Source organism: Colletotrichum acutatum, assembly GCF_030867785.1.
Source record: "Colletotrichum acutatum strain CBS 112980 chromosome Unknown BDZ83scaffold_29, whole genome shotgun sequence".
Lineage (NCBI taxonomy): Eukaryota > Fungi > Ascomycota > Sordariomycetes > Glomerellales > Glomerellaceae > Colletotrichum > Colletotrichum acutatum.
In genome coordinates, this window is record NW_026849023.1 from 5296 (window position 1) to 31037 (window position 25742).

The window sequence follows — 25742 nt, forward strand, 5'->3', positions numbered from 1 at the left end:
TTGCCGAGGCTGAAGGAGGTCTCGATGACTTCCGGGAGTAGGTTAAGCTGTGGCAGCGATTCGTAATATGACGTGAACTCTGATATTTTTTCTTCTCTAGAGCACCTTATGAGGACTCTGCCATGACGCGGGACGATGGTGATAAGCGGAAAAGAGGCGTCTGCAGAAAGCCGAGGAGTTTACCATATGACGAAAAACATGTAGAAATGGTACATGGAAATAAGGATTTGTACGACGCTGAGTTCGCTTAGGAAATCTACTTTGAATAAACGTCATCTTTGGCCATTCTTCGCGGTTTGGATGGCAGTAGAATATTTCTACTTAGTGCCAGTCGTTCTCATGACAGTCGTAGTTTTTGCAATAATGGGCATAATAGGCTATGAGCTATGATCGACGCTAATAAGCCTTACTTGAGTGGAGAACAAATTCGTTCTTGTCGCGCCTAGAAGAATTATCGGGTGAAATGTTTGCCTTCCGCCATTTCGATTGATCCACTGGATTAATAAATAAAGTAGTATATCAAACCTTCCTTTGCTCCTCCTTTACCGATACTGTCGCAACACGACAGTTTAAGCATATCATATGTTGGCAGTACAAGCAACTACATTCGCTCATGCTTATCCCAGACCAGTAACAACAGCACTTTACACCGTTACTTTTAGTCAAGAAGCTAATTGGTTCAATATCGGGGAACTTACACAGGTCCATCCACAGCGGTACTCGGCTTTTGGGCGTCTGAGTATGCGTGACGAAACCTGCCTCCTCGATGAAGTGCTCTTCTTTACGTGTCGATCTGTCTCATGTGATGAGTGAACTCTTCGAGAGAGATGAGAAGAATTTGCCTTCGAAATATGACTCTCTTTCCCCTCGCAAGAGTTCTCATCCGATGGATCACACTCCTCCAAATCGGCAATCCTTGTCGGGGAAGCGTTTTCTTTCGGTAGGGGAGATGATAGGACGAAGATATTGAACAGAACTCGGTGGAAATGACGTGGATCATCATCTTCTTCCATGCTGTCTTCGTCAGCAGTTAGTGAAGTGTCATTTTCTGCCACTTGTTGAGGATTGCCCTCAAGCCTCGTTCGTGACGATCTCATCCACATGCCGCAGCTGGGTGTCGCGCTGGTCACGCTTAGCTCTCTGAAACTCTCTTATCCGAAAGAGATATTTACCACTTGAGGTTGATCTGGTCGTCCTGAATATCTGATCTGACCGCTTTACATCCTGGACAGATGTAGACGTGATCTTCTGCCTTGCTAACCTCTTCAACTCTCTGAAACTTCATCGCCATGTTGATCTTCCTCCCAGGTCGTATTGCTTTGTTCCAAGGTAACAACGTGACTTCAGCCCCGTTGGCCTCGTCTTCCAACGCGTACTCGCCGCGGAGGACTTTCCGGTGACCCATCCTGTTTTCAAAGCGGTTGCTAATAAGGGACCGTAGGTGCTTTGGTGGTCAATTTCGTCTTTTGATGTTTGAGTGAGACTTACCTTCCAAGATTCTAACCATTCAATCGGCAAAGTCAACACGACGCCCAGGGCGTCTTCGAAGAACAAAGGTCTTTGTGTATTCGACCCAGGCCCACTGAAGAACCTATGACAGGTTTCGTCTTCACGCTCCTGGACTAGAAGGTGGACTTTGGACTCTATCATGCTCGCAAGCTCTTTTATACACAGTTCGTTCTTTTTTGTCATCTCCGTCAGAGTGTTTTTTGCGTCTCCTTGTCTTATAAGGTAGCCATTCGCAGCATCCACTTTGGTTGCCAAAACTTCTATGCTGGTATGCTGTTCTGAGATCTGTGTGCCCTGTCGGTTGATGTCGAGTGATATTACATCCATTTGTGAAACAACTTCCTGAATTCGGGTTTGCATAGTTGCATTATCGACGTGAGCTGCTTTCCTAAAGAACGTCAAGGCGAGTCAGCAGTCAGCACATCGGTCTTGTACTCAGGAGTAAGGTAGAGGAGGGAATCAAGCTTTACTTAGTATGTATGGCTAGAAGAACAGAAAACAGTTGTGTGTACCGAGATAGCTTCTGTTGTAGCACCTCTAGTCGTTCTTTCTCTCGAAATCTATATTCTATCTTTTTCCCGATCGACTTTGTGTTTAAATGGCGGTGCGGGTTCCCAAGTGACAATGCATACTTGGATTGGAAATAATCCAACGCATCTTGCAGATCTGTCATACATTCGTTTGTGACTGACTTGATCAGCGGGTTGATATCTGAAAGTAAATCGGAGTGCTCGCGTTCTTGGTATATGGCAATGACCTAGGTGGAAGCACATTCATCAGTCCAAGAACTTTCGCGTCAGTAAGTGCCTTTGACCAGTTTGGAAGCCAAATCCAGTGTGTTTTCTCCCTTTACATTCTGCAAAACGTGTACAAACTGATCAAGGTCGTTTCGAAGGTTTTGGTAATCTCGTGCACTGCCTCGGCTCTCGTTCAGAGCTTTGCCGACCGCAATGCCAATTTGGCATAGCTGGAGAATGTCGCCAAGACTACCGAAGGTAAAGCCGACAGACATGCTGTGAATACAAGAGCTTCGATACGCGATCGCCTCGCTACTATAGAAATGTAGAAATGGGTGAAACGAACTGCTTTGGCGTGGGAAAGAAAAGAGAAGAATCAGGCTCCGAAAGAGACCAGAGTGGTTGGGAGTGTCTGGCGTTTTGAGACGCCCGCAAAGGTCAATGGTCCCTCTCTATAGCCCAACTCTGGTCAGACTCATGCTCTTCATGCAGCTATGATTGGCAGAACCTGACGTGGTTGCTCATACCCCAAAAGCGCCATTGGGCGATGATTCCCGCTTGCTCAATCTCACCGGCCGCTCAGGTTTCGAAATAAGCCTGCCTACTTAGGTAGTCTCAGGCTGCCACCGTGCCACTCTAATACTTGTGCATATGGCCAATGACCCCATACATTACTCACTCATCGCATATCATAACTGAGGTAAGGCACGTATACCCGAGCACGCTCAGCCACCTTGGATTATTCTGCAATTGACGAAATCTTCATTTCCAGTATTACACTGCCTACAAATGACGGCTTGGATATTTCCATGGCCACTACCTACAATCCAAGCAGAGTGTTCAGGTTAACAACACTGATGCTGACCTGATTCGTGCTGCTTGGAGGCAATCTTCCACCACCAATGATAGCCAACTTGCTACCATCATCAAGCACCGCGAGGGCGCGGGAGTAAGCATTAGGCTGGGGAACAGCATACTCAACCCACGCGCTAGCATCACCCAGAGCCCGGTTGACAAAGATGTTTGACTGGCTGCCGCCGCTAAGCACGATGGTACCATTGACACCACCAACGGGGGACCAGACGACGTACGGGGAGCTGACGGGTCGGGTGCCGGAGGTGGAGATAAGCGAGATGCTGGGGGCGGCAAGGATGTTGAGCGGGTCGGCCGTGAGGCGGTAGTGCACGCGGCAGCCATCGGTACCGCAGACCTCGTAGGCGAAGATGAAGTCATCGTTGGGCAGCTTGGCGATGACGGGCATACCGGGACGAGCCTCGTAGGCGTTGTCATCGTGGACATCGTCGACGATGGCGCTCCAGGTCTTGAGGTCGGTGGTGGTCTGGTGGGACAGCTTCTGGCCGTACTTCGTGTCGCGCTGGTCAGCGTAGTAAATGATGAGCTCGCCGTTGTGGAGCCTGCGTAGAGAAGAATCGGTCAGCAAAGATCACAAGTTATTTCCGGAAAGCGGAAAATAGACTTACAAGAAGTGAGGCTCCCACACGGGAGTCAGGCCGTTGTTAGGCAGGGCCTCGCCTCCGCTGGCGACACTGCTGAGGAACTCCCAGTTGGCACCGCCATCAGTGCTGACGTAGACATCGATTTTGGTCAAGCTCAGATCCGTTGGGATGCTGTTACCAGCGAGCAAGATAGTGCCGGCGGGATAGCCAGCGAAAGCCTCCGGGAGCTCGTAGAGGAAGGGCTGGTAGCGCAGACCCCAGCCGTTGACGGTGTCTTGCACACGGCCGATCTCAGCCCAGGTGGCTCCGCCGTCTTGCGAGCGGTAGACGGGGAAGTAGACGATGGGAGGCTCGGGGGAGTAGTTCTCCCAGGTGGCGATCAGGTCGCCCGAGTCCAGCTGAATGGTGCGGGCGTACAGGACGCGGGGGTCGACCCAGCCAGCGTTTGACGGCGGAGAGAAGATAACATTGTTCGAGATGGTTCCAGTAGCTTGACGGGCCTCGACTGGGGTCGGGACGGGGCTCGCGACAGCTTGGTAGGAGAGCAGACTGGCAATGCCAGCGACAGCGGCTCCGAGGAACTTCATGGTGTGATTTTCCGAACACTAGTCTCGTGGAAAGTTGGAGAGATGATGAGGCCCACGGCGAGAGAGTCAGGTGCCTTGAAGGAGAACAAAGGCCGGCATTGCTCGAGCAGCGGGGTATGTTATATACGCCGCCGCCATTGAGCTTCGAGAGAGGGGATACGATGTCAACGCCAAGACAATGTCAACCTGATCATCATCAATAGCTTCGCAAGCTCGGAAGAAAGCTTTTCTTGATTTCGTGACTCGTAAACGAGTGATGGGAACCCACCCCCAAGACGGTAGAGTGGCCGCGTTGGGGTTAGCTGACAGCACATGCAGGTCCGACACCGTGATCATTGGCGCGTATGGTGTGTTTTGTTTTCACAGACAGCAATGTGACCTCATAGAAAGGCCGTCACATCGGTCGAAAGCTCGCCGAGGGCAGTGTTACATTCCCCGCGTCTTAGTTCATTGCCGTTGAGATCTGGGGTTTTGTGTGGGGATATCCCAGCTATGTTTATGGGTGATTGCCGAAGCTTAAAGACGCGCGCCAATGAGGTTGGCTCTTCTTCGGATCCGGCCGGGGATCAGCAAAATTGGTAGACTTCACAAGTATAGAGTACACGTGCAACTGGCAGTTTGGGTTCCTGAACTGCAGCTTCCAAGGCCTAAGGTTTTGTGAAGAAATTTGGTAGAAATTCGTTTAAACATGTCTCTTTGGGCCCAATTGGCAATCAGATCCGCAAATGGCGTAACCTCGCGATGCCGCCCTTGGGATCATGCGATGCCCGTCACACCACAGAAGTAGGTAGGTCCGGACCGGGGTAACAAGACTCTTGAGCCGAGGTTTTGGGACAATGCAGCGCAATTGGTTTCCGACAAGTTTCCTTCGGTCAGGCAACAAACACCGACAACACATCGATCGGTAAATCCCTGTGGAAGTCGCTTACCTTATGTACCTCAACAGATGTTTGAATCTAACAGCGCATTGCAGATCTTTCGGGCTTACCCGGTCGAGTGATTGATGTAGCCAGTCCTTATTGCCCTCAAACTATTGTCTTGGCTTGATCCGCAACTTGACAAATGCGCTAGGTGAAGATCACTGACATTGAGAGCCTGGGCCATGACTGGCTCCATGTTCGAATTCTATCTGATCAATACGGACTGTCCATGTTGTTCACGGCAGCTAGAGAAAGTCTCGCCCGTCTTTGGACAACAATGGCGCGGGAGTACCAATCCAACGTAAAATTCAACCTTGGACTAGATGCTTTCATGCAGCTAAACTACCTATGAGACAAGTAGGACGCCGAATTCAGCTTATAGTTCACTCGTTCGACATAGATATCATAGAGTCAGTTGACCCATGCAGTCACTGTCTCTGTGTACGATACATGTACAGAGGTTTCTTGAATGTAACATTCAAGGGACATAGTCCGCACCGAGTGCTTGGTACCCCTTTCTCACAGGCCAAGCGTGATGGTTCTTCCACTCTTCCAGCACTCCAACCAATGCCGCTCTCTCCCACTGGTCGTTGAAATAGTCCCCGTATAACATGATCCCTATCCCTGCAGTGGTCAAGTTTGGCGGTGCTCTTAGATGATGCATAGCTAGGCCACACAGCTCTAATGTCATTTCTCGGACTTGATGTTCGGCTTCTCGATGTGCTCGCCTGTTGGAGACTTGTCCTCTGGAAGCCCAAATTTGTCAGCATGATCCTCAAAAATCATGAAGGAGTCATAGAGGCGTAGTGCAGCTATCTACTTTGGGAGGTAGGGGAGCGTCTGCATACTGTAGGCTAGGATCTTCGGCTAGGAGAATCATCCTTGCCAAGATGAAATGCTGTAGCGCAGTAACTTCCACATCGGAACCGTACCAGACCAAGGGAAATATCTCGCCTTGAGACCTGTCCGCTGGCCTCTGCATTATAGGTATAAATTGCCGCGTACATTCAACTGCAAGGACACCCTCTTCGACCCTCAATCGCTCTGAATGGCATACGTCAGTCATTGTAATTGAGTAGAGCTCCGTTCTAGACGTTTTGGGGTCTCCCATAGAAGCATAAGTGAAAGACTCACCCCATTCCCCTTCGATCCTGTCTCCCATCTTCCACTTGGCCACCTCCGACATGAACCAAATCAACCGATTAGCAAACGACACTTCACGGCCCTGGTCCGGCCTTGCCGTAATCTGTGGTGATCGCTCTAGTGTAAGCGCAAAGTAAATCTCCTGCCTCACTGCTACCCAGTACACGGCGCTCAAAAGCCCAGACCATTGCGATGGTGGAGCGGCCCTCAAAATTGCTTTTGTAATGTCGATAAAGTTGGCATTGTTATTCACATGGCCAGTACTCGTCCCGTTTCCGTCCCCGTTTGCGATCCCAAAATCTGAGCTCGGCGCGCTCTGGGATTCTTCGGGATCCATCTCCTCAAACTGACGAAGAATGAGCGCTGCGGCGGCAAGGTTCTCGCGGTATTCCTCGTCCTGCGTGCTTGAGACCTCGTGCAGAGCAGGTATGCAGCGGAGCATATACTCGAAGGCACTTTGCGGCGTCAGATCAGGGAGAAGCTGGCGCTGGTAGACGATGACGCCGCCGCCCCCTGACTCTGACCGGAACTTAGGATGTCGACATAGATGGCGCGCCGCGACGGCGAAGATGGCGTCGCGAAGGGGCTGGCACGAGCGTGCGCGTCTCACAACGACCAGCTGGAAGTACCTCTCTTCGTCGCAGAGGTCAAACTACACGCGAGAAAAGGTTAACGATTGTACTTTCTTGTGTACTCTTGTAACTGTGTGGCACGTAACCCATTGAGACAGCTCTTCTACAAAGTACCGTAGTAGGCAAGCTTCTTGGATGCCTTCGGATGGTTGAAAATTTGATATATTCCCGACGAGGTCATGGTCCTGGTTCGTGGTGTGATAACTCCCGGCGGAAGGAGAAAAGTGGTCGACGCTTTGAGGTACGGCATGAGGACTGTGTATTGATACTTCATCTTCTCTCAATCGCACTCTCCCAGTTGATACAGCTGCATTTGACCAGGGAGAGGCCCCCGATGCTCCTGACCCAGCTGGTGAAGCAGGAAAGAAGTGTCCACCATCTTGCGGCGCAGGCTCGGTTCTTCGACGTTTAGTAGGCGTCGGTATTGGCGGTAGAAGGTCTTCGACTCCTGTCTCAGGGTTCACAACAGCCGGGCCCTCGGAGAGATTACGACCAGTCTCGTGCAAGACGGCGCTCACAGCAACCCGAGTATCTGGCAACGATGGCGCATGACTGGCGGGAGATTCAGTGATGATGTCCTTCTCCTGAGTCGGCGTAGGAGTGCTGTTCGGCGCTCGACTGTCGAATCGGACTTGTACGCCAGTCAGAATATCAAGACCGAAAGCATCACCCCAGAGCAACTCTCTCCTAGGTAGCTCAGACTCACAAGCTCGAGGTCGACTGTTCACCCAGCGCTGCTCCCGGGAGAAGGTCCCGTCATAATTGGCAGTAGAACCCTGACGGAAGGAAGGTCGTCGTTCAGGGCGGAAGCACTCGACGTTGCGCTTCTCGCATCTACTACAACGGGGTTGCTGATCATCGCCTACATTGTTGAACAAGTGTCAGATATCCAGATAATTCTTAGACGAATTGCTAAAGGTAATGAGCAGTGATCATCTCTAACTGAGAATTACAACCCCGATCTCAACTTCGGAAACACAAACTCAGATAACAAAACCCTATGCAACTTACACTTCTCGTGTCGCTCTGTTTTGCCCCAGATAATTTGACGTCAGACCAGTGGGACCCTGAACAAGGTCACGAGGGTATGGAGACACGCACATGCGCGCGTCCGGGCACATACCTTTGCATCTTGCGCATGGCTTCATGGCGCTTGGCATCTCCCGCGGGGATGAGCGCGGGGCACTGCTGATGCAGATTGACCACGGCTACAACTTGCTGGTCCTCCAAGGTTGATCTGACAAAGTGCCACCTGATTGTCGTCGCCGACCGGTGGGACGGGAATATTATGTCGTTTTCCTCTTCGAACTCGTAAGGGCAAGTCTCGCCTGGCTCGTGGTCCGTGATTCAGGAGCTGTGGGGAGTCGAAATCGTCGGTGACGGCTAGGATAGGCGGACGATGAGGAAGAGGATGGAAGAAAGAAGCGGAGCATCGGCGACGCTTGCTGGAAGAAGTAATCTCAGAAGTGTGGAGAAACTTAGCTTCGCCGATGCATCCTTCCGGTCCCGTGAAACGTGGTCGGCGCAAACAGACAACTCAAGTCCACAAAGATGAACGTGCATTAAGCGCCCTCGGTCTTCGGAGAGTACAAAAGGCAGATAACCAAAAACATGCGGTGTAACTCTTCATAGAGAATAGGACCAACCGGTCTTATGTGTTTGATCTACCCCGCACCCCCAAGCCCTCTTCCCCCACAAAGTTGCCGCCAATTCTGGGGAGGCGATCTAAATCTGGGGACAAGAGTAATGGATTACCATATCCGGTAAGAGGCGCCGATGGAGATGCCGAGTTTCGAAGGTGTTGGAGGACTCTACGAGACTCTTGCCCGCCGGCGTTGGGATGGCGTTCGGTGTCTTGGGATGAGTCGCTCAGAACGTGTCCATTTGGCTTGCTGGAGACTTCCCTGAAGAACCCAAGAAGAGCAAGAGCCGCCGATGATAAAAGAGACCGTATTCACCCAAAGCTCCTCGAGGTTGAAAGCTGAGCCGTCTTGCTGTGGTCTCTCTACCTCTTACTCATGCGTGTACCTTGACGGATTGTGAGAATTGAAACTCAATTGACCCTCTCGAATCCCAAAGACACATCATTTCTTCAAAAGCTTTTGCAATCAAAACAAAATGGCCGGAGAAAAGCTCAACGTTGCCGTCGCCGGACTCGGGCGCATGGGTATGTCTCGCCCCTCATTCTACCGAGGGGTAGCTCTTATAGCTACCTCAGCGAAGAAGCAAGCTCTATTGCTAAGCTCAAGCGACTCCAACATGGGCTGACCACAACTGAGTCAAATAGGTTTGCGACACGCCAGACACTTTGCGACCCTGACACCAAAGGCCGACCTCATCGCCGTTAGCTCGCCGGTGCAGGCTGAGCTCGATGCCGCTGTCGCAGAGTTTGGTCCTCTGCGGACGTACCTCGACTACGACGAGATGTTGCGCAAGGAGTCAACTCTGCAAGCCGTGATCGTCGCCAGCGCCACTACGGTACACGCCGAGCAGGCCATCAAGGCCATCGAGAAGGGCCTCCACGTTCTGTGCGAGAAGCCTCTTAGCACCAGCGTCGATATCGTACGTTCACATTCACACTTGACATCCACTCCATGCTGCCCCTTGGGAATAGTAGAGTCAGAAGACTAACTACCGGCTCGCACAGTCACAATCCGTCGTTACGGCGTACGAGAAGTCCCTCATCAAGAACCCCAGCCAAAAGGTCATCTGCGGCTTTTCACGCCGGTTCGATGCATCCTACCGAGACGCCTTCACACGAGTGGCTCGCGGCGACATTGGTGCGCCCTCCGTCTTCCGCTCACAGACGTGCGATAAGCTCGACCCCTCCGGCTTCTTCGTCGACTACGCCGAGTTCAGTGGTGGCATCTTTGTCGACTGCTCTATCCACGATATTGACCTAGCGCTTTGGTTCTTTGGAGAAGACAGCGTTGTTAAGAGTGTGTCTGCTATCGGCATCACAGCTGTGCAGGAGGGTCTGAGAAAGCACAATGATAGAGATAACGCTGTTGCTGTGGTCGAGTTCTACGTAAGTTTGCCCATTATCCTTAGACACTGGTAGATCCAAGCTGACCATATGCAACCACAGGGTGGAAAGATTGCACAGCTCTTCTGCTCCCGCATGATGGCCGCAGGCCAAGAAGACACGACCGAAATCTTTGGCACAAGCGGCAAGGTCGCCGTCAACACACAGCCCCAGCTGAACCTCGTCAATCTCTACGAGCCCACGGGCATCCGTCGCGAAATCCCTCCCGACTACTACGGCCGCTTCCGCGAGGCCTTCATCACCGAGGCAAACGAGTTCACAGCGTGCTGTTTGAACAACACCGAGCCGCCCATGAAGCTCGCCGGTGCTGTCAACGCCGTCAAGATTGGTTGCGCGCTGCAGGAGAGTTTGATCACTGGCAAGAAGATTGATTTCGATGAGTCAGGCAAGCGCATTGATAGTGCTAAGCTGTAGAGATCGAGGTGGGGTAAAATGAGCATAGATAGAATCGCGCGTCTTATGTAGTGGATGGGAACGTAGACGCGTTGATGTTTGGTGACGACATTAGAGCTACTTTACCTTGATGAATTGACGATGTTTCAAAACCTTGCATGTTCATAGTCGCGTGGGGGCCATGTGCTCGAATTAGACACGTCCCATAGTACGTGGAAACGGCGTGGTTCTTCGTCATCATCTCGACCTTGTCGTGATATCGGGTGGGTTCCGTGGTCACGGGGCCAGTGGGTTGATAATTGACTCGGGTTCGATCTACTTCTTTGGTCTTCACGCGTGTCCTAATCACAGTATCGCACTCATAATCAAATGCGCCCTGGTCAATGAATGACGTAGTTTCAGGTTCCCCTGTCAGTATGCAAATAACTGTCAATTGGTGAGAGCTCAGGCTCTCAGCTGGTTGGTGTCTGACCGAATGATCCATCTTCAAAGCCCCAGTCGACCCCATCATTGCACACGTCTACCAACTGCGACTCAAACAAATTATCTACTCAAGATTTCACGTTGAAAGCATTTGAAATCGAAAGCAGCAAGTCGGGAAATTACTTATTCGGGAGCGAGCGGGATCGGAGTAGGGATTGTCCTTGGCACCCGCGTGCCTGAAATTCCCTGATTTGTTGTTGGTGGTGTCTGACACCGCCGCATTGGACAGAAACCCGCGGGATTCTCCAATAGGGCAACTCACTCCTAGCAAAACTCACGTTTGGTTGATCTTTGTCAGAAGTTGACCAAGGTGCCTCGTGGAATCTTTCCAGCGCATTCAGAGCCCATAGACATACTGGGGGATAAATCCTTCCTTAAGAGTTCCCGTTGGTATGCGTGTTGTCGGAAACCGAATCCCGCGGGCTATGTAGTCCGTTAAGGTGATCACCTACTCCAATGGCCTAAAGCAGAGCGATGAACCCCAAGGATGTAACCCCGGGGGGCAAGAGGCTCCGTATTCTCTCGACGGGCGCGGGATTGTATCCCGACTGACCCCGGCCCTAGCAAAAAAACACATTTGGCAAGATGGGGCCCATGTCGTCATAGCAGGTCGATTAAGAACAACCAAAGGCTTCAATCCAGTTTCCTTCAAGTTGACAACAAGTCCACGACATTGGTTGGTCCTCGGCGGACCATTATTGATCCCCCTTGGCAAAGTCTCATCAACTCAGCGCCCGACTCCCCGACTCCAGCCAACCAAGCACCCTTGTCCAGGCTCCTTTTGTGTCTCAGAAAGTCAGAATATAGCACTATACTAAGAATGGACATTAGCGTCGCGGGGCGGCTGAGGGGGGGCGGGCGAGGCCTCATCGCCGACGGGTTCCTGAAAAGGAAAACCTTCGGTCAAAAGACCGCTGTCATGACGCCCAGCCGCAGCCCGCAGACAGTCCGAGCCCAGGCATAACCAATGAGATATCCCCTGTCTTTGATGATGGTCTTGGTCCTGACTCTCAGCCCACTGTTTGCCTTCTTTGCTCACCACGTTCAGACCGAAGCCTCGAGTGCGTGCGAGTCATCCACACCACCCACCGTTACCCTCCTCTCCATGCCCTTCGCCGAAAATGGCTTCGAAGGTTTGCACAACATGGAGAGAGACTCCACCTTTCCCCGTGGGGGAGAGATGCAACCTGAGGGCCGTGTGTTCCACTCTGCCGGTGGAGAGCGTTAATGCTGCCCGCAGTCTGTCGTCGCCGGGAAATTGACAGATAGTCCTGGCACGAACCCTCGACGCCCTCAGTCACTCGCACAACATTGCAGACGCCCCCCTAGTCTGTAAACGGATGGGGTTCCCCAGAAATCCGGTTCTTGTCGTGTCCCGGTCTAATACTGCGCTACCCGTTGGTAGTCCATCTACCTAGTCCTCAACACCAAGCCCCCCAGAAACGTATTTAGTATATAAGAGCCTCTTCGTCTCAGCTGACTTCTGATCTTCGTCCCATTCTGATCCCATCATCCATTCTCAAATACTACCTTCCACGGCTGTGATTGCCTCATCTCCGTGGCCTCATCCTCATTCCTCCTTAGAGCACACAACAACACGCCTCAGATCGCAATCATGGCGAATAGCTCAGACTCCCTGAAAAAGGCCAAAAGCCTCGACAACCCCGAGCACGTCGAGGACTTCATCGACAATGTCGAGATCAACCTCAACCCCGCCGAAGATGTATCCTACGGCCGCAGTGGCTTCCGTGGCCTCGCCGATTCTCCGTACGTCGGCGGCGCCGCCCTCCTGGCCTCTCTGGGTGGCTTCTCCTTTGGCTACGACCAGGGCGTTATCTCCATCATCAACGTCATGAAGCAGTTCCACGACGTCTTCCCACAAGCCGCAACACCCTTTGGCAAGGGCTTCATGACGGGCATGCTCGAGTTTGGTGCGTTCCTCGGGTGTTTGTTCATGCCTACGCTGGCCGACAAGATTTCCCGTAAGAGGGCGCTGGCGGCCGTTGTGGTCATCTTCAACATTGGTGCTATCATGCAGACCGCTGCGCCGAATTATGGAGTTTTGGTCACTGGCCGGACTATCGGTGGTATCGGCGTCGGAACACTTGCAATGGTGAGTTGAAGCCTCTCTCTTGAATCCGTCTTTTGTCTCATGGTGAGATTGAACACTGGCTAATGAGTCTCAATGGCAGGGTTCTCCAATCTACATTTCCGAAATTGCACCACCTAACCTCCGAGGCACCCTTCTCGTGCTCGAATCTGTCTCCATCGTCCTCGGGGTTGTCGTCTCTTTCTTCATCACCTACGGAACCCGCCACATGACTGGTGAGATCGCCTTCCGTCTCCCTCTCGGTCTCCAGATGGTCTGCGCTACCGGCCTCGGCATTGGCATCCTCTTCTACCCCTATTCTCCTCGTTGGCTCGCCCTCGTCAACAGGCCCCAGGAAGCTCTCGACTCCCTCGTCCGCCTCCGCCGACTGCCCGCCGATGACCACCGCGTTCAAACTGAGCACCGTGGCATCATCAGTGAGGTCGAGGTGCAAAAGATCATGCAGGAGAAGTACCATCCCGGAAAGCGTGGCCTGAGGCTTGAACTCGCTGGTTGGCTGGACCTCTTCTCCCCCCGTCTCTGGCGTCGCACGGCGGTCGCCGTCGGCGTGGCCGTATTCCAACAATTAAGTGGAATAAACGCGTTTATTTACTACGCCCCGACCTTATTCCAGTCCCTCGGACAGTCGGAGGAGATGGCGCTCGTCATGTCCGGTGTATTCAACGTCCTACAGCTCGTCGCCGTGTGCGTATGCTTCTTCGTTATCGACAAAGTGGGACGCAGACCGCTGGCAATCTTCGGTGGTCTAGGCGGCGGCACCTCATGGGGCATCATGGCAATCCTCACAGGTGTATATTCCAAAAACTGGAGCGCCAATACCGCTGCGGGCTGGGCCGCCGTCGCCATGGCCTTCCTTTTCGTCCTCCTCTACGGAGTCTCCTACTCCCCCCTGGGCTGGGCCCTCCCCGCGGAGGTCTATCCCAACTCACACCGCTCTAAAGGTGTTGCCCTGGCTACCGCGACCGTGTGGCTTTTCAACTTCATCGTCGGCGTTGCGACCCCGCCCATGATGGACAAGCTCGGGTTTGGGACTTACGTCTTCTTTGGAGCCTGGTGCTTCCTCTCCTCCGTCTGGGCCTTCTTCCTCGTCCCCGAGACCAAGGGCAGGACGCTGGAGCAAATGGACGAGGTCTTTAAGGATACTTCTGCGCAGGAGGAGAAAGATATTATCAGGCAGCAGATTCTTGCTCAGCGTGCGCAACCGCAGGGCGGTGCTGGTGTGGAGGGAGCCAAATACTCTGTTTGATCAAGCATAACAGCATTCAGTTGCGGGAGGCGTTTTGCATGGCATTACTCTGGGCAGGCTGTTGTTTTGATCACGTTTGTACATTTATTAGTACGATTACGGGCTATGGGATATGAATATCAAGATACCACTTCAAACTCACAATTATTCTCCTCTGAAGTAATTTACACTGGTCGTGAACGATCTTTGAACTACCTGTAGAACTACCGTCGGGAAATCTCAGATAGATGGTCATGACACTCACGTGGCGTTATTGTGTTGCCGGCTGAAGGGCTGGCTATGGCAACACCGAGCCATCTGAACCTTGTGTAGTCTTAGCAGGAAGCGGGTTCCTGGCCGAAAATGGCACGTACATACATGTCAGGAATACATCAACTCACTCGAATCGAGGCACAATTTGGAGGTCTTCCTTTCAGCCGTAGGAACTTGAAAGCACCGGCCAAGGACAGAGTAGACACGGCACTCACAGTCCGGCAGATATCCGACTGCACAAATCCTGGAGACGCTTACATTTCACCCCTCATCATTGGGTCGCTCCTGAAACGCTACACTTCCAACCAGCCTTCGCTTTCGCTAATGGATAATGACAAAATTGCCTATTTTGGTAGGCGTCGGCGATGGTCATTGACTGATCGACGGCCGGCCCGTTCTTTTCCCCTCATCACCCCAATCTCCTCCACACATCCATCATGCATCCCCGTACGCGGGGGAAGCGGCGGCTGCACCGAGTAGTGGCCGAGGGAGCTCCAACAACTTACACGCTGGCAGACAGACCAGACTGACCCCTCAAGGAGGATCAACTGGACCATTTCCCCAGATAACCCGCTCATCCATCTCATCGGTCTTCTTCAGACGGCGTGGCAGAAGGTGGTCCCTGGATGCGGGGGAGGTCCTGAGGGGAGTTGTGGCCCTCGCACTTCATGCACCACCAAGAGTCATGTTCGCGTCTCGTTCTCCCTTTTCGTCAGGAGAGGAAGTGTCAACGCGAAGTCGTTCGCCTGAATACGTCGCAAAGGCATCTCGACATGTTTCCTGGCGGGTTCTTGACGGAATTCATATTCCTCCTGCCATTAGCAGTAGATGGCAATGGATTCCTGAAGGATAAATAGAATGGCATCTGCGAAGATGAGATCCAGAGGCTTGATCGCACCATCAAGAAGTCAACTCACCAGACCTTCGCCCTCGAAACATCCGAAATTTGACGCATCTGCAATACTAAACACACCAGCAGTCATGGAACCTCTCAGAATCGCAGTGGCAGGACTAGGACGAATGGTCAGAAGTTCTCGATCATCAAGATAACACGAACGAAGAAGCCCCAACTGACACCAAATTAGGGTCGTCGCCATGTTCAGAACCTCATTTACCGCGTTCCAAGGGCCTCTGTGGTGGCAGTTTGCAGCACCGAAGCCCACGAGCTAGAGTGGGCTCGCTCCTTTGAAGAGTACAAGGAGTTCGACGTCACAGTATATGGTTCATACGAGGAGATGCTCTCCCACCCGGGGCTTCAAGCTGTGTGGATCTCCACCAGCACCGATGTTCACGCAAGCCAAACATTGGCAGCAATCAAGAAGGGACTCCATGTTTTGTGCGAGAAGCCCTTGAGTACGAAGATGGATGAGGTACGACCATCATGAATCCCATTGCGATCTAGTAGACGCGATTCCCAGGCCTTGAGCTAACCTCTCTTCGCCATATCAGATCGCAGCCTGCGTCAACGCCGCCAAAGCTCGTCCAGACCTCAAAGTCATGGCCGGTTTCTCCCGCCGCTTCGACGCCTCCTACCGCGACGCCGCCACCAAGGTCTTCGACAACAAGGCCATCGGCAGCCCCTTCATCGTCCGCTCCAACACCTGCGACCTCCTCGACAACACGGGCTTCTTCGTGCGCTACGCCCCGCGCAATGGCGGCATATTTGTCGACTGCGCCATCCACGACATTGACCTCTCGCTCTGGTACCTCTCGGACCCGATCCCAAAGTCGTGCTGGGCAACGGGTACGCTGCAGCACCACCCAGAGCTCGCGCAGATGAACGACGTCGACAACGGCGTCGGCGTTGTCGAGTTCTGGGGCGGTAAGATTGCCTACTTCTACTGCTCGCGCACGCAGGCTCACGGCCACGACGTGTGTACCGAGATCACGGGCACCGAGGGGAAAGTCTCGGTGAACGTTGTGCCGAGGGCGAACAATGTCGTGGTCGCGGATAAGCTTGGTATCCGTAACGAGGTGCAGCCCGAGTACTGGCAGCGCTTTGAAGACGCTTTTGCGTTGGAGGCGAACGAGTTCACTGAGTCGGTTCTCAGGAACAAGCCTGTTCCGCTGCCTCTTGAGAAGGGTGTCAAGGTTATGGAGATTGGCCGCGCTTTGCAGGATGCTCTTCTCACAGGAGAGGTTCAGAGGTTCAACGAAAAGGGAGAACGTATCTAGAGGAAGAATGGGTGTTTATGTGACTAGAACAACTCAATGACAGTACATGCTCCAGTGGAACTGACGATTCGAACTCTCACCTCATTCAACTCATGAAACTGACGTAAAATCGAGCGCACTCGGAAGACGAAATATCGAGTGATGGAGTTCAAGTCAGCAAATACCAGTCGTTATCAAATGCTAGCCGACCGAACAATACCTCACTTTCTACAACACGGGAGTGGTACGTATCTTCCGGCCCCGACCAGGATCTGGCTCGCGCCGACCACTCAAGTCCCACTCTATCGGGCTCCGGTGACTGCGGGGCGGGCCGGACTTGATTAGGTGGTCCACTTCTCCGGTCGGCATCGCCCGGATCCCCCAAATTAGATCCATCCTCCATCGTCGAGCCATTGTATTAGCAGCGGAACAACTTCATATCGTTTTCAAAAAGTTTCGCCTCACACCTGCCGATTTCTGTCCTTCTGGGAGACCGTATTCAGGAATTTTCCTCGAAGAGCATATTCTCGTAGTGCTACCTGACTGCCATACCATGACCGACCTGCATATTGCATCGCCCGATGAGTTTGAGTTTTTTACAAGATCATGCTATCTAGTGTCAGCAATGACTCTCCTTTTATTCAACCGGATCCTACGTCAGCAGCCGACACACCTTTTGGTCAGATTGGGCTTTGCCGGGAACATGTTTTGGTTGGTGTCGGCCGCAAGGAGGAGCACGCTCCGGCTCCTCACATTGACGAGGGGCACTGACCCTCCTCATGACCAGGTCTATACTCTAACATACTTTTCTTTCTTTTGTAGCTGTAAGGTATCGGTTTCTCATTTCCATTTGCAATATGTGGTGTCCTCCGAAACAGGCGTGAACTACTCAAATGCTCGATTAAAAGATTTAGTACTTATGGATCTCCAACTATAAAATACCCTAGCTCAATTGTACTTGGTTGCGCTGCATCCCCAGTAATATATGACTATCAAAATCTTTAACAAAGATTATGCATTCTCTAGCCATCATCAACCTCGCCCTGGCAACCGTTGCCGCTGCTCAGAAAGTAGGCAACCTAGTCCCAGAACAACACCCAAGACTCTCCTGGCAAAACTGCAGCAAATCCTCCAACGGCACAACCTCCTGCGCCACCATCGACGCGGGAGTCGTCCTCGACGCAGAATGGCGCTGGATCCGCAACGCAAACAGCATCAGCAACTGCTACACCGGCAACCAATGGGACCCCGCGCAGTGCAACACGACCGCCTCCTGTACATCAACCTGCGCCCTCGAGGGAGCAGACGCGCAGAGCTACAGAGACGGATACGGCATCACCACCACTGGGAGTAACACCCTGTCGCAAAAGTTTGTGACGCAATATGCCTTTTCTTCCAACGTGAACTCGCGCGTCTTTCTGTTGGAACCGGGTGGGACGGATCGGTATCAGACTTTTGTGCTGATGGGGAGTGAACTCGCTTTTGATGTTGAGTTGTCGTCTATTGAGTGTGCTCTCAACAGTGCGTTGTACTTTGTGGCTATGGAGCCTGATGGTGGCATGGCGAGGTATCCTACGAATGAGGCGGGGGCGAGGTATGGGACTGGATATTGTGATGCGAGTTGTCCGAGGAGTAATCGTTTTGTCGGAGGGAAGGTGAGTGTCTACGTCATCATTTTTACTTGATGTCTATCACCTTGTGTGTCTCTACTGACTGAGCTTACTGGTGTAGGCGAACGTCGAGGGTTGGGTACCTTCAGAGACCGACCAGGTTCGCGGGACGGGAAATTATGGCGCTTGCTGCGCCGAATTTGATGTCTGGTAAGAATCTTGGTGCACTCCATCAGATGAGGGGACTAACAGCTTGTGTCCAAACTCTCAGGAATTCCAATGCTCACTCATACTCCATGATCTCGAAACCTTGCGTCGACACTGGCTATGGAGTCTGCCAAACTACGGACTGTGATGCTGCCAACGCAGGGGTTCCGGGTCAAGTTCTATGTGACAGGTTCGGATGCGACTACAATCCATACAGACTTGGCGACAAGGAGTTCTACGGCAAGTTTAAGACCGTGGATACAAGCAGGAAATTCACGTAAGAAACTCTACCGATGACGTCGACTATGCTGTCTTTTCCAGAACCGCACAAGATCCCTGAGTGGCCGCTGACACGAATCATATGAACAGGGTAGTGACACAGTTCTCTGAAGACAATATCAAGCAATTCTTTATCCAAGATGGAAAGAGGATCGAAACACCCGCGGCATCTTATCCCGGATTTCCAAACACCAGTGGCCTGAGTCCTGACTACTGCAAAGCTCTGCCCACGAACTTTCAAGATCCCGAGTATTTTGCTCAAGTCGGCGGCTACCCGCGTCACAATGAGGCCTTGCGACGCCCCATGGTCCTGACAATGTCCATCTCGAATGATGTAAGTTCGTCACCACTTACACGCGCACCGCTGCCCCTTTTTTGAAGGCGACATTAGCTAATTTTGTCACGCAGTACTGGGCCAACAACCTTTGGCTTGATTCTACGTTCCCGCCGGACCGTGCGGGTCTTCCGGGGGCGGAGCGAGGCCCTTGTCCTTCGTGGGGTAATGGTCCCGAACCTCAAGAGGTTGAGAGATATTATCCCAATGCGTAAGTCTATGGAAGCGGCCTATATGAGAGGCAGTTGTGGTGGCTAACACTCCGAAAGCAAAGTTGCATGGTCAAATATTCGGTTTGGACCTATCGGAACAACAGTATAACTTGGAATCGAAAAGTGGCGACCAGGAATGTGAGTTCGACAACGCGGTGGATAAAGATCTAGACGAGGGACAGGTTCTGGTTCCTTCGTACGTATCTCTGACATGCAATTGGTACTCCGGCATCGACGGTGTGTCTCCATCCTGTAGCCTTATTTACTTCTCAACATACGTATCTACTCTGATTTTAAGTGGACATCATTGAATACACAAGTGACGTGCTTGCTACGTACCCCCAAGCTAGGAGCATCATTGACACTGCTGCAACTCCTTCCCATCAACCCAATTCCCATGCAACCCAGCCCTCAACCTCATAGGCACCTTCACCACCGCCGCAGGCTCCGTAAATTTCCTGGTATCAATAACATGTAACTCACTCGACATGGTCCCATAATTATTCACAAGCCCAATCAAAAACCCATCCCCCTCCTCCGCATCCTCCCCCCTCGGCACAAACACAGGCTCCTGCACCATATGCCGCGACCCAGGATAATACACCTCCAACTTGCCCGTCTCATGATCAAGATGCCCCAGCGAATTATACAGCGGGTGCCCGCCCCCCAACACGGGCATGATGGCAGGGAAATCGGTGCCCAGCGTCGCGTCCATCATGTCGAAGAAGCTGTGCCGGTGCGGCTTGGAGAGCACGCGCTCGTCGATGCGCGGGAACTCCATGTCGTGGCGCAGGATGGGCGTCGGCGCGGGGAGGTCGAGGGCCGAGTCTGACGTGGCGCGCGGGTCGAATTCGAAGCGGACGTACTCGGCGCGGATGTCGTGCGGGTCCGGGGCGTTGCCCTCGGCGTCGGGCCACCAGAAGAAGACGTTCTTGTCTGTGAGGGGCAGGTCGACGACGATGTTGCCTGAGGGGGTCTCGTAGGCGTTTGTGGTGTGGCCTGGGAAGGCGTTTGGAGCGCGGAACCACTTTGAGGTAGAGAGAGATGTGATTAGCTTTTTACACTCAGAGCATGGCGAGGATGACGGCATGCTTTTTACCTTTACGTCGGTTCCTTTGGCGCCGCGTCTGGGTAGAACGCCTAGATAGAAAGGCACGTTGGGATCCCATTGCCAGTGCTCCCCGCCCGCCTTCAACCGGTCAATATCGCATATCTGTGGAATCATGGGAAACAACACCTAAGACGCAAGGTCAGCAAACAAGCAACCATGACTTGAAGTCCTTTACGTTCCCCGTCACACATACCCAGTTGTCCGTCACAGCACAATCATGAATCATGCCAACAACAGGCGCCACAAGCCACACGGTCTCGAGAAACTTGCCGTCGGGGGCGATGCTAAAATAACAAACATCAGGCGTCCCATCGCCCTTAGCTTCATACCCAAAACACACAAGCTCGCCCGTGGCGGGATCCAGCTTGGGGTGCGCCGTAAAGGTGCAGCTCGGCAGCTGGCCGTCAAAGTCGCAGAGCCCCTTGGTCTCGAGCGTGATCGGGTCCATGAGGTACGGCGGCGCGTCCTCCTTGATGGCAAGGAGAGACTTGTTGAAGTAAAAGATGTTTGTGTTGGCTGTGGTACGGACCTTGAATTCGACTGCGTCTGTGTATTTATTTCGGTATTTGCCTGTATATTATTGTCAATCGCAGCGTGTTAGAGTCTTGTGAGGTCGCGAATCTTGTGTTAGGCGAGGTGAGGATGTGATTGACTAACCTGCTAGAGCTTGATTCGCCTCTCGTTCTCGAACAAACTTTTCTGTCCTAACGTATTTCTGCTGGAAATCGACGTTGCCATTGCGAAAGCGGAACGCCGATACGTTTCCATCGCCATTAAACCACTGACATCAAATTAGATCATTTTCCTATAGTTTAAGGTAAAACAAACATGATATGTCTTGTGACAAATCAGAAGGTAATTGCAAAGAAAGAAAGAAAATGATGCATCGCGACGCAAGCACATACAGGATCATTCTCAATAAACGGCGGAAACTGGGGATCTGGCATCACACGGAAAAACGCGCCGTCCAGCTCGGCGGGGACGGTGCCGACGACCTCCAGATTCCGGACCTCGCCCTCGAAGCGGCACGGCTTCATAAAGGCCGAGAACTGGGGCCGATCCGGGAAGGATTTGGCGGGTGGGTCTGCCAGCGAGGCGCGGAAGTGGCCCGCCATTGTGCGATCTGAGCTGTGGTGCTTCGGGTGCGGTTGCGGGTTTTTGGTGTTGGTGGTGGTGGCGCGTGCAGGAGTATGGATGTGGGTGGGACAAGAAGACCGTTTTAATGGAATCTACAAAGTTGGGCTGCTAATTGGGATACTGGAAACCTCGAGACGAGGGATGCAAACTTATTTTGCCACGATGCGGAGAGGAGATATTTAAACCTTTATTTCTATTTCATCATTTGAGACGATGGCCACAAGGGCATTGGTATCGAGTTTCGTACCACCCGCAAGCGGCAAATGCGGGATGGCTAATGTCCCCGCCATGTGAGCCCGGGAGCCCCACTTTACCCCGGGCTGCACCCCGACAACTACTATTTTCCCTCCCGCCTTGCTTCCCGCTGTCGTAGAATCTCTAGTGATCTCGAAATGATGATGATTCGGAAACATTCCAGGCGCCGAATTCTCGATTGCCGTGTTTAAACTGGATACCAATTAGCTGATGTGGGCTTGGCTATGCCAAATGCCAAGGCTGCTATTGGTCCAGCTCGCCCAGCCGTCCTATCTCCCCGGGCCGCCAGCTCAAAGTCCGCGGCTGGAGAGAGTTTGTAAGCGGAGACGGCATATCAAACAAGCGCGAGATTTCCGTGAATGATGATTTAAGACGCCACCACCTGTATAGAGCCATAGTTCTTGGTCCGAACACCTCGGGAAAACTCAAACGTACGGGTTGGTTTATGTTATGTTACCATCTCAAGCGGTCGATAAACTCACCATGCTGTATTTACGTAAGATAGATAAGGTCTTGAGATTCAATCTTCATGATACAAAATCCAGTCGCCATGGGGAGCCATACACTGGATTTCCATGAGGAGATCATATTTCTAGTTAATGATGTACATTTGTCCAAAAGCCTATTCGAAACCAGCTCAGACAGGTCTTGTGCCTCGGCCCTCTTCTCATCTTCATCGAAACAATATTCTACGTGGGAGAAAAGAAATCAGAGCTTCAATTAGATCCCAAGGTAAATATGCCATTTTGATCATAGTGTCTGCTTTTAGCTTCATCATTTGCTAACACTTGTTTGATGCCTCGTTCACATTATATAGACGTCTAGCATGAGTAAAGAATCTGCAACATAAGTTTGAATGGCATTCGTATGGCTCGGAAAAGAGGAGAAACAAATTCATGTTAACAAGATAAATATTTGGATTTCAGGTCTCTTCATCAGGTCCGCATAGGAAATTCAGAATTTGCACTCTTCGCGGAATGATAAACAATACTAAACATCACTCCCAGGCTCCAATGTTAATAGCATCTAGATCTTGTCAACTTTTCCTTCTTGGCTTTGCTACCTTAGGTCAACGACCAGTTTTCAAGCAAAAGTGATCGATGGCTTGATTAAGATGTGTGTTTTCAACAAGACTCCACCAAGAAATGATGCCTTGTCGACTTGACAACCACACGGAAGCCGCTCTTGACCATACCGACAATAGCCATACCCACAACACAGGTGTCTATATTCCATGTCGTGGATCCATAAAGCTTCATCCCAATTCGTAAGCAAAGCTCCGTCTCCGCTACTCCCAAATCAAGCACCTCGGAAGCAATTTACTTACCTCTTTCGTCACCTGACTTTCCCAATCGACACTCCTCAAGGCTGAAGGGTGCTCAGCTCAGCCCTTCGCTTGCTCCTCGTACCTCGTATTAACACACCCAATCACCGCCATCGGACTAGCCCCATAGCTCCCGTACCTTGGCTCTATCACCCCAATCACCCTCATCCACCTCCTGTACAGTCATTATTTTAATATCTATACAACACCAACTGTCTGCCTACTGTAACAGTGCAACCACCTTACGGTCCATACCCACACCATCCCATCTCAAAAGCGATGCCCCCTTTCATCTTAAAATCACTGGCTTCCCCGTTCCGTCGGCACCGGCACTCCGTAAGTACGCAACTTGCAGCAACCTACTCCGTGCCTCAGTATCCTTTTCCCCTTTTTGTGCCTTATCTACTTTAGGACGAACAGGACACTATAGCCAAAACGGGTTTAAGACAAGATACCAAAAAAGCGCCAGACGCAACGCGCAAGCCTTAAATCACTAGCCGCTCGGGAATTACGCCAGATTTTTTTTTTCTCGGTCTCGAGAGTCTTTGCTCCCTGTCCCCCCACATCCCGACCCAGGTCTTCGTCACCACCTAAACCCCTGTGCCCATCCCGCCGACGACGACGGGGCAAAGGCACATGCTGCCAGCAGCCAGAATCTCTCTCTCTAGTCTCTCCCCTTTTCCCTATGCTGTGATTTGCTCTTGGCCTCACGGTTCAGTGTTTCTCTCCTCCTCCTCTCAGTAGAGGTATCCGCTTCATTGATCATCGAAGCCTCACGGTCCACCCAGCGGTCCATGTCCGAGAACTGTTTTCTTGCTCTCTCCGACTGTGTGGTTCACACCCGTCCCAATCATCGGACAACTCAAAAAGTCCGACAAGCTCGTGCAATTTTCGAATTCAGTCAGTCAAAACCCGAACGATTGTGTCCAAATAAGGTCACCACCACGAGGTGTCCCCCCTTTTCTTACACTTCCCTCTCCGTCTTGTTATCACGTGGTTGAGCGGGATTGCGTCGTCACTATACTCTCGAATCTGAACCTCTTCCTATTAGATCAGACCATAGTGTACGGAGTAGCGCACACACGTACAAGCGCGCGTGCGCGGGCGCTTGTTCCGGCGGGATACCTACCACAACCATTCATCCCCGCGCAGTCCCAGAGGGAAACCTCGGGTATCCGGACGCACACAGCAAACGCCTTTCTAAGAGTTAACAAACAAGACAGAGGAACCGATACTGATTTCCCGACTCTTCTATTTCCTCTACTTCCAGGTTCTCACTACTGCAATCCATCCACAAACTCTGCATCACATCCTCCCCTCCGTGCATTCAACCCCAAGGACAGTAAGAAATCCCCGTCTCAAGTACTCCGTACTCAACCAACAAGAAAAAGGTATCCGTAGGCACCGGGAACCCCACCTCCGTGCAGTTGCACTGCCGGATTGCCAAGACGCCAACCCGGCGGCCGGCTTCCCATCAAGAAACCCTTTGTCGATTTTTCCCTCTCTTTGTGCTTCTCAGTTCTCCCAGGCCCTGCCGCCTATCCGTCTCTACTTTGCCTACGTGCCTTACCTCCCCGGCCAGCCGATGATGGATGCCGTGCTGTTCACCAACGCCCGTTCCGTTGATTGAACGTCGTTCCCCCTCGTCTGATACCAGTGCAATCTCCAATGCGCTCTCAGAAAACCAACCCCCATGTCGTCCAACTTCTAAGACTCTAACCCCCCGCCCGTTCGACTAGCAGTAGCGAGAATAATCCCCCCCCTCCTAGCCTTCCCGTCAAAAATATCCTTGCTGTAATTAACCACCACGCATCAGGAAAACCTTGGAAACCCCAATTTATATCCCTAGCCCGTTGAAAGAGTAAGAGAAACCGACAGCCTGCGTCGAAAAACCCCAATCCTTGGCGGGAACCACCCCCCCCTCCCTTCTTACGGTATGGTGTTACGGGTGTCAAAACAGCCTCGTAGGCTCGCCCACAACACGTGCTCTCCTGCCTTGCCAACCTTTGAGCAACTCGCCTGATCTGGGCTGAATCACGCAGGCTGTGGGCTGCGTCACACACAAGGCCAAGATCCCAACGACTTGCTTACTTAGCTACCACAGTAGAAGCCATGGAAGCCTAGGCAGGTGGTGAACCCGGAGGAGCGCTGTAGCGCCACCCCCAAGCCAAGAAACCACAGCCCGGCGCGGCAAACGCCCCCAATGCCAATGTCAAAATGCCGAATGCCAACGCCATCTTCAACGGGAACCATTCAATCCCAACAGCACCGCTCCAAAAGCCAAGGTACGAAGACGGGCAGGCGGGCGGATCGGAAGAGATGATAGAGCAAAAGTCAGGGTTGGATAGAATAATGGGGGTGGACAGTGGACTACCAACAAACTCCACTTTCCAATGCATCGCAGCGTCAACCTGCATCAACCTCACCGACATTGAGGCAATTCTAGCGTGAAGGGTCAACCATGATGAAACGATTCCCCTTGCTTCTTATCAAGATACGATCTTCAAACGGAAGTAAATCAGGTGATAAAATTTGGAAATCATATTAGATTCAAGATTCAACATTCACATGGCATGATGAAAATAATATTGAACGTTTCAAACT

General features: G+C 52.1%; 8 protein-coding genes across 8 annotated transcripts; 4 read left to right on the plus strand and 4 right to left on the minus strand.

Moving 5' to 3' along the window:
• Positions 1–476: 476 nt before the first annotated feature.
• Positions 477–2640, minus strand: BDZ83DRAFT_614655 (uncharacterized protein). Its single transcript, XM_060507850.1, has 5 exons — positions 2363–2640; positions 1980–2266; positions 1489–1897; positions 1173–1444; positions 477–1122 (listed from the first exon to the last, which is right to left on the minus strand). Exons 1-5 carry the CDS (start codon positions 2519–2521, stop codon positions 663–665), a joined length of 1587 nt encoding a protein of 528 aa, XP_060366818.1. The 5' UTR covers positions 2522–2640; the 3' UTR covers positions 477–662.
• A 388-nt stretch (positions 2641–3028) lies between these two features.
• BDZ83DRAFT_695758 (family 93 glycoside hydrolase) lies at positions 3029–4290 on the minus strand (the record flags this gene model as incomplete). Its single annotated transcript, XM_060511360.1, has 2 exons — positions 3029–3661; positions 3728–4290. The coding sequence occupies 2 exons, from the start codon at positions 4288–4290 to the stop codon at positions 3067–3069; spliced, it is 1158 nt and encodes a 385-aa protein (XP_060366819.1). The 3' UTR covers positions 3029–3066.
• Positions 4291–5419: 1129 nt separating this feature from the next.
• BDZ83DRAFT_614658 (uncharacterized protein) lies at positions 5420–8432 on the minus strand. The gene is made up of 6 exons (XM_060507851.1): positions 8109–8432; positions 7692–7847; positions 7072–7616; positions 6345–7005; positions 6059–6254; positions 5420–5956 (listed from the first exon to the last, which is right to left on the minus strand). The coding sequence occupies exons 1-6, from the start codon at positions 8143–8145 to the stop codon at positions 5689–5691; spliced, it is 1863 nt and encodes a 620-aa protein (XP_060366820.1). The 5' UTR covers positions 8146–8432; the 3' UTR covers positions 5420–5688.
• A 671-nt stretch (positions 8433–9103) lies between these two features.
• Positions 9104–10445, plus strand: BDZ83DRAFT_573876 (putative oxidoreductase; the record flags this gene model as incomplete). Its single annotated transcript, XM_060504659.1, has 4 exons — positions 9104–9152; positions 9273–9547; positions 9633–10013; positions 10074–10445. 4 exons carry the CDS (start codon positions 9104–9106, stop codon positions 10443–10445), a joined length of 1077 nt encoding a protein of 358 aa, XP_060366821.1.
• Positions 10446–12522: 2077 nt separating this feature from the next.
• BDZ83DRAFT_750501 (hexose carrier protein) lies at positions 12523–14263 on the plus strand (the record flags this gene model as incomplete). Its single annotated transcript, XM_060513925.1, has 2 exons — positions 12523–13020; positions 13100–14263. The coding sequence occupies 2 exons, from the start codon at positions 12523–12525 to the stop codon at positions 14261–14263; spliced, it is 1662 nt and encodes a 553-aa protein (XP_060366822.1).
• A 1233-nt stretch (positions 14264–15496) lies between these two features.
• BDZ83DRAFT_573844 (uncharacterized protein) lies at positions 15497–16690 on the plus strand (the record flags this gene model as incomplete). Its single annotated transcript, XM_060504655.1, has 3 exons — positions 15497–15538; positions 15601–15885; positions 15965–16690. The coding sequence occupies 3 exons, from the start codon at positions 15497–15499 to the stop codon at positions 16688–16690; spliced, it is 1053 nt and encodes a 350-aa protein (XP_060366823.1).
• Positions 16691–17682: 992 nt separating this feature from the next.
• BDZ83DRAFT_695773 (family 7 glycosyl hydrolase) lies at positions 17683–19564 on the plus strand (the record flags this gene model as incomplete). The annotated part of the gene is made up of 6 exons (XM_060511361.1): positions 17683–18324; positions 18401–18489; positions 18551–18763; positions 18856–19099; positions 19174–19310; positions 19369–19564. 6 exons carry the CDS (start codon positions 17683–17685, stop codon positions 19418–19420), a joined length of 1377 nt encoding a protein of 458 aa, XP_060366824.1. The 3' UTR covers positions 19421–19564.
• On the minus strand, positions 19553–21693 carry BDZ83DRAFT_614666 (carotenoid oxygenase). The gene is made up of 5 exons (XM_060507852.1): positions 21328–21693; positions 21080–21203; positions 20616–20992; positions 20411–20548; positions 19553–20338 (listed from the first exon to the last, which is right to left on the minus strand). The coding sequence occupies exons 1-5, from the start codon at positions 21535–21537 to the stop codon at positions 19667–19669; spliced, it is 1521 nt and encodes a 506-aa protein (XP_060366825.1). The 5' UTR covers positions 21538–21693; the 3' UTR covers positions 19553–19666.
• Positions 21694–25742: the final 4049 nt, after the last annotated feature.

What these genes read in the sequence shown, in the direction of transcription:
- BDZ83DRAFT_614655 (XM_060507850.1), bottom strand. Translation starts at nt 2,521, where the DNA reads ATGTCTGTCGGCTTTACCTTCGGTAGTCTTGGCGACATTCTCCAGCTA. An exon ending in TTGTACACGTTTTGCAGAAT is followed by an intron (nt 2,267 to 2,362) that starts GTAAAGGGAGAA and finishes GCTTCCACCTAG; the next exon opens with GTCATTGCCATATACCAAGA. An exon ending in AATGGTTAGAATCTTGGAAG is followed by an intron (nt 1,445 to 1,488) that starts GTAAGTCTCACT and finishes TGACCACCAAAG; the next exon opens with CACCTACGGTCCCTTATTAG.
- BDZ83DRAFT_614658 (XM_060507851.1), bottom strand. Translation starts at nt 8,145, where the DNA reads ATGCCAAGCGCCATGAAGCCATGCGCAAGATGCAAAG. An exon ending in GCCATGCGCAAGATGCAAAG is followed by an intron (nt 7,848 to 8,108) that starts GTATGTGCCCGG and finishes TCAACAATGTAG; the next exon opens with GCGATGATCAGCAACCCCGT. An exon ending in TAGAAGAGCTGTCTCAATGG is followed by an intron (nt 7,006 to 7,071) that starts GTTACGTGCCAC and finishes TCTCGCGTGTAG; the next exon opens with TTTGACCTCTGCGACGAAGA.
- BDZ83DRAFT_614666 (XM_060507852.1), bottom strand. Translation starts at nt 21,537, where the DNA reads ATGGCGGGCCACTTCCGCGCCTCGCTGGCAGACCCACCCGCCAAATCC. An exon ending in CGTTTATTGAGAATGATCCT is followed by an intron (nt 21,204 to 21,327) that starts GTATGTGCTTGC and finishes ATTTGATGTCAG; the next exon opens with TGGTTTAATGGCGATGGAAA. An exon ending in GTGCTGTGACGGACAACTGG is followed by an intron (nt 20,549 to 20,615) that starts GTATGTGTGACG and finishes CTTGCGTCTTAG; the next exon opens with GTGTTGTTTCCCATGATTCC.